The sequence below is a fragment of the Bufo gargarizans genome, chromosome 4, assembly GCF_014858855.1.
Source record: "Bufo gargarizans isolate SCDJY-AF-19 chromosome 4, ASM1485885v1, whole genome shotgun sequence".
NCBI classification, from domain to species: Eukaryota; Metazoa; Chordata; class Amphibia; order Anura; family Bufonidae; genus Bufo; species Bufo gargarizans.
This window is the reverse complement of record NC_058083.1, coordinates 184,834,602-184,845,004: the sequence shown is the minus strand read 5'-3', so window position 1 is coordinate 184,845,004 and position 10,403 is coordinate 184,834,602. Positions and strand designations below refer to the sequence as shown.

At 41.8% G+C, this 10,403-nt stretch overlaps 1 protein-coding gene across 2 annotated transcripts in view; it reads left to right on the top strand.

Moving 5' to 3' along the window:
* The first annotated feature begins 7,430 nt into the window (after positions 1 to 7,430).
* Positions 7,431 to 10,403, top strand: part of SERPINI2 (serpin family I member 2) — an 85,172-nt gene continuing 82,199 nt past the window's right edge. For both annotated transcript variants that reach the window (XM_044291943.1, XM_044291942.1), the window contains exons 1-2: positions 7,431 to 7,506; positions 7,874 to 8,179. In XM_044291943.1, the coding sequence (XP_044147878.1) occupies positions 7,488 to 7,506; positions 7,874 to 8,179 (325 nt within the window). In that variant the 5' untranslated portion in view covers positions 7,431 to 7,487. The remainder of the gene's footprint in view (positions 7,507 to 7,873; positions 8,180 to 10,403) is intronic.

Here is a 10,403-nt window from a genome sequence, read left to right as displayed (position 1 = left end):
CATGGCAGAGATGTGGAAAACTTTTGTCAACACGCCACAGCTAACTGCACCACCACCTGATACGCAACGTGTTAGCAGGAGGCAACATTTCACTAACATGGTGGAACAGTACGTGTGCACACCCCTCCACGTACTGACTGATGGTTCGGCCCCATTCAACTTCTGGGTCTCTAAATTGTCCACGTGGCCAGAGCTAGCCTTTTATGCCTTGGAGGTGCTGGCCTGCCCGGCAGCCAGCGTTTTGTCTGAACGTGTATTCAGCACGGCAGGGGGCGTCATTACAGACAAACGCAGCCGCCTGTCTACAGCCAATGTGGACAAGCTGACGTTCATAAAAATGAACCAGGCATGGATCCCACAGGACCTGTCCGTCCCTTGTCCAGATTAGACATTAACTACCTCCCCATAACCATATATTATTGGACTCCAGGGCACTTCCTCATTCAATCCTATTTTTATTTTCATTTTACCATTATATTGCGATGCTACCCAAAGTTGAATGAACCTCTCCTCTGCCTGTGTGCTAGGCCTAAATATATGCCAATGGACTGTTGCAGTGGTGGCTGACATGAAGCCTGATTCTCTGCTATGACATGCAGACTAATTCTCTGCTGACATGAAGCCAGATTGTCTGTTACGGGACCTCTCTCCTCTGCCTGGGTGCTGGGCCTAAATTTATGACAATGGACTGTTGCAGTGGTGGCTGACGTGAAGCCTGATTCTCTGCTATGACATGCAGACTGATTCTCTGCTGACATGAAGCCAGATCCTCTGTTACGGGACCTCTCTCCTCTGCCTGGGTGCTGGGCCTAAATTTATGACAATGGACTGTTGCAGTGGTGGCTGACGTGAAGCCTGATTCTCTGCTATGACATGCAGACTGATTCTCTGCTGACATGAAGCCAGATCCTCTTTTACGGGACCTCTCTCCTCTGCCTGGGTGCTGGGCCTAAATTTATGACAATGGACTGTTGCAGTGGTGGCTGACGTGAAGCCTGATTCTCTGCTATGACATGCAGACTGATTCTCTGCTGTCATGAAGCCAGATTGTCTGTTACGGGACCTTTCTCCTCTACCTGGGTTCTGGGCCTAAATTTATGAAAATTGACTCTTACAGTGGTGGGTGACGTGAAGCCTGATTCTCTGCTATGATATGAAGACTGATTCTCTGCTGACATGAAGCCAGATTGTCTGTTACGGGACCTTTCTCCTCTGCCTGGGTTCTGGGCCTAAATTTATGAAAATTGACTCTTACAGTGGTGGGTGACGTGAAGCCTGATTCTCTGCTATGATATGAAGACTGATTCTCTGCTGACATGAAGCCAGATTGTCTGTTACGGGACCTTTCTCCTCTGCCTGGGTTCTGGGCCTAAATTTATGAAAATTGACTCTTACAGTGGTGGGTGACGTGAAGCCTGATTCTCTGCTATGATATGAAGACTGATTCTCTGCTGACATGAAGCCAGATTGTCTGTTACGGGACCTTTCTCCTCTGCCTGGGTTCTGGGCCTAAATTTATGAAAATTGACTCTTACAGTGGTGGGTGACGTGAAGCCTGATTCTCTGCTATGATATGAAGACTGATTCTCTGCTGACATGAAGCCAGATTGTCTGTTACGGGACCTTTCTCCTCTGCCTGGGTTCTGGGCCTAAATTTATGAAAATTGACTCTTACAGTGGTGGGTGACGTGAAGCCTGATTCTCTGCTATGATATGAAGACTGATTCTCTGCTGACATGAAGCCAGATTGTCTGTTACGGGACCTTTCTCCTCTGCCTGGGTTCTGGGCCTAAATTTATGAAAATTGACTCTTACAGTGGTGGGTGACGTGAAGCCTGATTCTCTGCTATGATATGAAGACTGATTCTCTGCTGACATGAAGCCAGATTGTCTGTTACGGGACCTTTCTCCTCTGCCTGGGTTCTGGGCCTAAATTTATGAAAATTGACTCTTACAGTGGTGGGTGACGTGAAGCCTGATTCTCTGCTATGATATGAAGACTGATTCTCTGCTGACATGAAGCCAGATTCTCTGTTACGGGACCTCTCTCCTCTGCCTGGGTGCTGGGCCTAAATTTATGACAATGGACTGTTGCAGTGGTGGCTGACGTGAAGCCTGATTCTCTGCTATGACATGCAGACTGATTCTCTGCTGACATGAAGCCAGATTCTCTGTTACGGGACCTCTCTCCTCTGCCTGTGTGTGTGCTGGGCCTAAATATATGCCAATGGACTGTTGCAGTGGTGGCTGACGTGAAGCCTCATTCTCTGCTATGACATGCAGACTAATTCTCTGCTGACATGAAGACAGATTCTCTGTTACGGGACCTCTCTCCTCTGCCTGGGTGCCGGGGCCTAAATATCTGAGAATGGACTGTTCCAGTGGTGGGTGACGGGAAGCCAGATTCTCTGCTATGGAACCTCTCTCCAATTGATTTTGGTTAATTTTTATTTATTTAATTTTTATTTTAATTCATTTCCCTATCCACATTTGTTTGCAGGGGATTTACCTACATGTTGCTGCCTTTTGCAGCCCTCTAGCTCTTTCCTGGGCTGTTTTACAGCCTTTTTAGTGCCGAAAAGTTCGGGTCCCCATTGACTTCAATGGGGTTCGGGTTCGGGACGAAGTTCGGATCGGGTTCGGATCCCGAACCCGAACATTTCCGGGATGTTCGGCCGAACTTCTCGAACCCGAACATCCAGGTGTTCGCTCAACTCTATCAGTAACTTATTTATGTTGCCCTTAGTTAGGACACCATAAAACTGGTGACAGGTCCCCTTTAAACACCCTTAATGACCAGACCACTTTTTACAATTCTGCACTACACTACTTTCACCGTTTATTGCTCGGTCATGCAACTTACCACCCAAATTAATTTTACCTCCTTTTCTTCTCACTAATAGAGCTTTCATTTGGTGGTATTTCATTGCTGCTGACATTTTAACTTTTTTGTTATTAATCAAAATGTAACGAACTTTTTGCAAAAAAATGACATTTTTCACTTTCAGTTGTAAAATTTTTCTAAAAAAACGACATCTATATATAAATTTTTCTCTAAATGTTTTGTTCTACATGTCTTTGATAAAAAAAATGTTTGGGTAAAAAAAAAATGGTTTGGGTAAAAGTTATAGCGTTTACAAACTATGGTACAAAATGTGAATTTCCGCTTTTTGAAGCAGCTCTGACTTTCTGAGCACCTGTCATGTTTCCTGAGGTTCTACAATGCCCAGACAGTAGAAAACCCCCACAAATAACCCAATTTCGGAAAGTAGACACCCTAAGGTATTCGCTGATGGGCATAGTGAGTTCATAGAACTTTTTATTTTTTGTCACAAGTTAGCGGAAAATGATGAATTTTTATTTTATTTTATTTTTCCTTACAAAGTCTCATATTCCACTAACTTGTGACAAAAAATAAAAACTTCCATGAACTCACTATGCCCATCATGAAATACCTTGGGGTGTCTTCTTTCCAAAATGGGGTCACTTGTGGGGTAGTTATACTGCCCTGGCATTTTAGGGGCCCAAATGCGTGCGAAGTAGTTTGAAATCCAAATCTGTAAAAAATGGCCGGTGAAATCCGAAAGGTGCTCTTTGGAATGTGGGCCCCTTTGCCCACCTAGGCTGCAAAAAAGTGTCACACATGTGGTATTGCCGTACTCAGGAGAAGTTGGGGAATGTGTTTTGGGGTGTCATTTTACATATACCCATGCTGGGTGAGATAAATATCTTGGTCAAATGCCAACTTTGTATAAAAAAATGGGAAAAGTTGTCTTTTGCCGAGATATTTCTCTCACCCAGCATGGGTATATGTAAAAAGACACCCCAAAACACATTACCCAACTTCTCCTGAGTATGGCGATACCACATGTGTTACACTTTTTTGCAGCCTAGGTGGGCAAAGGGGCCCATATTCCAAAGAGCACCTTTCGGATGTAGATCAGGTAATTGTTGGAATAAAACTCGTTCTGTTCAAAATTATTCACTGCTTTCCAAGTGCTTAATTCATTTAGGCATACTTATGCATAGCAAAGTTTTGTGACGTGTTACAACAATTCTGACTTCAGATTTGTAATCCGCACACTTAATTTAGTATAGTACAAATGTTTTTTGCCCAGTAGCAGGCGAAAAGTTTTTTTAAGTTGCATGGTGGAATTGGCATGAAAATATATAGGATCACTAGTGTTGAGCGCGAATATTCGAAAAGCAAATTTTTTTCGCGAATATCGCAATTTCGCGAATATTTCGAATATAGTGCTATATATTCGTAAAAACGAATATTCTTTTTTTTTTTTTTCACAATATCTACACTTGTCCCAGAACAGAGGCAAAGGGCTTTGCATTCTTACATTAGTGATTGAATTGAGCTGCGAATCTTCGTGAGGCGATTTTATTAACGCAAATGCGAATATCTACACTTGTCCCCAGAACAGAAAGGCAAAGGCCTGTGCATTCATATAGTATAGCACCATATTCGCGAATACGTAGAACTTCGTAAAATTCAATTTACGAATATTCGTATTTTTTATTTTACTTTCCACCTTACAGATGACATTGATCTGTACTCTGTCAACTACTGTCATCACCCCCCACTGTATCTCGATTGATTCCCAAAAGTCCAAAAGCTCAGATCTTACTCACATTGCCTAGAAAGTGATTGAGACGCGAATATTCGTAAGGCGATTTTATTAGCGCACATGCGAATATCTACACTTGTCCCAGAACAGAGGCAAAGGGCTTTGCATTCTTACATTAGTGATTGAATTGAGTTGCGAATCTTCGTGAGGCGATTTTATTAACGCACATGCGAATATCTACACTTGTCCCCAGAACAGAGAGGCAAAGGCCTGTGCATTCATATAGTATAGCACCATATTCGCGAATACGTAGAACTTCGTAAAATTCGATTTACGAATATTCATATTTTTTATTTTACTTTCCACCTTACAGATTACATTGATCTGTACTCTGTCAACTACTGTCATCACCCCCCACTGTATCTCGATTGATTCCCAAAAGTCCAAAAGCTCAGATCTTACTCACATTGCCTAGAAAGTGATTGAGACGCGAATATTCGTAAGGCGATTTTATTAGCGCACATGCGAATATCTACACTTGTCCCAGAACAGAGGCAAAGGGCTTTGCATTCTTACATTAGTGATTGAATTGAGTTGCGAATCTTCGTGAGGCGATTTTATTAACGCACATGCGAATATCTACACTTGTCCTCAGAACAGAGAGGCAAAGGCCTGTGCATTCATATAGTATAGCACCATATTCGCGAATACGTAGAACTTCATAAAATTCGATTTACGAATATTCGTATTTTTTATTTTACTTTCCACCTTACAGATTACATTGATCTGTACTCTGTCAACTACTGTCATCACCCCCCACTGTATCTCGATTGATTCACAAAAGTCCAAAAGCTCAGATCTTACTCACATTGCCTAGAAAGTGATTGAGGCGCGAATCTTTGTAAGGCGATTTTATTAGCGCACAGGCGAATATCGGCACTTGTCCCAGAACAGAGGCAAAGGGCTTTGCATTCTTACATTAGTGATTGAATTGAGTTGCGAATCTTCGTAAGGCGATTTCATTAGCGCACATGCGAATTTTGCATCTCATAATATGTATTATGCGATGCGAAAATTCGAATTATCGCATATGCGAAATAATAACGAATTGGAATATTCGCGAATATTTTACGAATATTCTTTCGAATATTCGCGAAATTTCGCGAATTCGAATATGGGACATGCCGCTCAACACTAAGGATCACATGACATACATATAAACACATACACAGATAATACAGTTATGAGAAAGGTTGTCCATTTCTCACAAGCAGGCAAATGGAAAGTTAGACAGCTCAGGGCTGAATCCAGGTCAGAACAGCATTGGTTAATCCAGAGCAGTAGAGAAACAAGACAGGTCAGAGAATCCAAAGTCAAAGCAATAATCAAGCACACCAGAATGAAAATATAGTAACTGGCACTGGCTAAATATCAGAACATATTCAAATAGTAAGTCAAGCTCTCAGACTGGCTGTCTGAATCTGCTGATTGAGCCTCATGATAGGCTGACCAGTTGGACCTCTGAATTGGCTGGATAGCTAAGCAACATGATTTGCCAGGCTGTCAAGACCTCTGAGCATTGGCCAGGCATACTGCCAGGGTCATTGAGATTTCTGAAGTGGCAGCAGAACATGGACACATTTTGTTACAGAAACCTCTAGGGAATCATGACTGAAAGACTGCCCTTCCCTTGAACTGTTCAGAATAATATTGGCATCTGGCATAGAGGTTGATGCAGCAGAAATATTGCTTGTTTTGTAAATCCGTACATCTAAATGTAGAAAGTTTAGTAAATGTCATGTTCATTGGTGAGAAGAGAGACCAAGTCCGGAATCTGCCTCTTGCTGAAGTCATTTGATTTAAATTGGTGGCCACCATATAATTGTTTTACTGGAGTTGTCACAAGCAGCTGAATCCTATATTCATTGTTGGAACACAGCAGGACTTATTCTAGAATAATAATATGTACAAACATTAAATATTACTGAATAATTTAAAGGGGCTGTCAGTCTGATAAAAAATTACCAGCATGCTGGACATGGTGTAAAAATAAAAGAACACTTTGTCACAGCGTCCCGATTCCAGTGGCTACCATTTTTTCTGGTCAATCAATGACCTTAGCAGTGACATGCATGCAGATGGGATGTCAATCTTCTGGTCCGATGGGGACCGAAAGCAGCATGGACAGGAGCCACGGCACTGGAACCAGGACGCTCTAACAATGTATTTTTTTTATTTTTACTCCAGGATTGGCCCTGTGACAATTTTTTCTCAACCTCGGACAACCCCTTTATATCAGTGATTAACAATGGTCCCTGTACGCACAGTTTTCTGAGAAAAACAACCCATGACTATATGAGACTCCTAAACCCAGCACGGGTGGAAATTTTATCAAATACACGTTATCCTGAATCTTTTTAAACAAATCAATCTGCTCAGCTCCCCGGGCTCTATAACACACTGCCAGCAGTTAGGGCACTTATCCTTGATGGCATTCATTTAGATATTTCGCAGTAAGAATACTAGTAAAAGACAAAACAGACAAAGGGAATGGAGGAGATAAAGGGAGAAATTAATTTATTTTTATTTTAGATATTGTTGTGCATTTTCTGTTTTTACTGTTTCTTTACATTTAAGTTCTCTCTCAAGAGAGAGGAAACAAACCAGAAAAATGTATACTAATTTCTTTCCGATCTCCTTGTTTTACCAAAACTTCCACGCATTGAAACACTAAAGAAATACACTTACAATCCAAAGGAAGATTTCCTGTAGTTTAAAAAAAGTTTCCAGATAGCAATGTCAACAAACATAGCCTGACATTTAAGAAATTAATCATTGGCCTGACAGATTAAACATGCTATAGCAGCTCCCTCTAGATCTCAGAGACATTTACTTTTCTTGTCGGGGGAAATGCTGGGCTGTTTAACAAGTAAGTACTTTATAAGAAACAAATAAGTAGCAGAGATGAAGAAAAAAATAATCTGCAGAATCAAATTCTTAAACTTTCATTATCCCGAAGTAACTGGGCATAAAATTAATGCAAAATATAATGAGCACAGTATTTGCTTGTATAATGCAGAATCAGAAATACAATAGAAATACATCATGTAGTTCGATGGAGAAGAGGATGTCATTGTATATTTGTAAGCGCTAAAACTTGGCACAATAGTCAAGGAATATTACATTTTAGAGTCAGGCCTGGATCACTGGTAGCTTTATATGAATTGAGCAAATTGCTTGGAGACTGGAAGAGACAATAGCAATCTAGTTATGTCCTTTGTTTTTGTCTTCTATAGTTTTCATTTCAGGACCCAGAAGGGTACTTGAAGATTGTATTACAATGAGAAGAACCTTCATGCTGCTGTTTGTTGTGGCTCTGGCTGGAGATTGTATAACTAGTGTGGCCCCGAGGCTCTGGGGAGATACCATTACTGAATTTGCTGTGGATCTGCACCGGGCAATACGTTCAGCTGACACAGAAGAGAACATTATTTTTTCCCCACTTGGTGCTACATTGATTCTAGGAATGATAAAACTGGGAGCCAAAGGAACAGCATCCCATCAAATAAAGGAAGTTCTAAAACTGCAGGGAAATCAAGAAAGTGAGTCTCTATTTTATTAATCCCCGACCTGTCGTTTATACACGGATTTTGGTAGCTAATCAATGCTTTTTTATACTGTCAGCAAATGGGGTTTGCCCTGTCTAAAGCCAATAATGTTAATGTATCAGTGGGCTACTTCCGAGCAGAGAACTCAGGAGAGATGAGAAAGATGGGCTTGTAACTGAAACCTATTTGTTTTGCAATCATGTTTGGACAGATTATCAATCATAGGTGAATACATTCAAAACTTGGATGGTGAAATAGTCTTTATGGGACTGATAGTTCTATCAATCCACAGCACGTTCACTGTCGTGTAATGACTTTTATACTTTATCAAGTGTGTTGGGTTTTTCACATTTAACAATTTTAATAGTTTTTCTCAAAGTTTAACTTCAGCTTAAAGGGAACATGTCACCTCCTAAATGCATGCAAACCCGCCAGCAGTACCTCAGGGTAGCCCGCAGTGTGATACTAATCATACTTTTCATCCTGCAGTCCGATGCTGCATAAGGTCAGAAAACGATCTTTTATCCTCCGTCCACGCTAATTTGCATGTCAACTTGAAGTCAAGGGGGCAGCAGACCCTTGCTTCAAGTCAAGGTAACCACGCCCCCTCTTGCCTTTGAGTGACAGCCCGTAATTCGGCTTCGCTTTCCGAAGTCTCGCGCATGCTCGGTGCCCTCTATTTTACTATTTGTCAGGGCATGGGATCACGCAGTAAAACAGAGGGCACCGCACAGGCGAGAGACTTGGTAAAGCGAAGCTGAATTGCGGGCTGTCACTCAAAGGCAAGAGGGGGCGTGGTTACCTTGACTTGAAGCAAGGGTCTGCTGCCCCCTTGACTTCAAGTTGACATGCAAATTAGCGTGGACGGAGGATAAAAGATCGTTTTCTGACCTTATGCAGCATCGGACTGCAGGATGAAAAGTATGATTAGTATCACACTGCGGGCTACCCTGAGGTACTGCTGGCGGGTTTACATGCATTTAGGAGGTGACATGTTCCCTTTAAAGGTAACTTAAATTTAAACATGTTTCAACATTCAATCTTAGGGTGCACCAATTACATACTTAATGTGTGTCAGGAGGAAACCGGACAACACAGGGAGCTGCCTGTAATAAAAAGGTGATCATAAGTTAACTGGTAAATCTTGTGCTGCTGCTCTAGTTCTCCTGGAGGGATTTGTTTTCCTGGCTTCAGTGGTGACATCATGTTGACAACACGTGACCTCTGCAGCCAGTCACTGTCCTCGGAGTTGCACCGAAGAGGATTTAGTGGTCATATATACTTGCCGTGACATCACTGCTGCAACCAGGTAAGCAAATTCTGGCCAGGAGAACTGGAGTGGTAGTGTGGGATCTGCCAAGTAAGTAAAGAACACTTCTTTATGGCAGGTGGATGCTTTAGAACAGGGGTCAGCAACCTCAGGCAATCCAGCTGTTGTGAAACTATAATTCCCAGCATTTTCCATTTATTTCTATGATAGTTTTGAGAAGAGCAGAGCAAGTATGCATGCTGGGAGTTGTAGTTTCACAAAAGCTGGAGTGCCGCAGTTGGCCCACCCCTACCATAGGATACTTGTTCTAAAGGGGTGGTATGGTTTTAGTAGGAAACCAGGCAACCACTTTAAGACAGGCATTCTACCATTAGAGCATGGAAACTTATTATTGCACCAATTAAATCTAAAGTTCTGGGAAATATTTTACTACAAACAATACTCACCAAAAGTTAGGGATAATTGGCTTTCGGGTGAAATTTATGGAAAACGTAAAAAGTAAAAGTTCACGCTACAGTGATATTATATAATGAAAGTAGGACATTTAAGTAGGGACATGCAATGGTGATTTCTCGAATTTTTAAAAAATTTATTCGGCCGGTTCGCCGAATTTTCCGGAAAAATTTGCTTCGAACCAAATTTATTCGTAGCGAATCTCGTTAAAAAAGGGCTATTCCCTGGCTGCTGAGGGCCTTTATAGGGTCTGCTTTGGTAGTGAAATAATACTGTGAGTCCGTATGGCATGCAGATGACAGGCCTCGCTCTTAGAATCAGAGCACACTTCACTTATTTGGGCAGTCACGGGGCCAAAATTGACCAAATACCTCTAGTATGAACTCAGCCTTACAGGTCGATGTTAGTGCCAAGAAGAAGCGCACTCCTTTTACACCTTCGCCAGCTGATTCCACATAGATGTTTTCAGAACCTGTTCTATTAAATGCTTATACA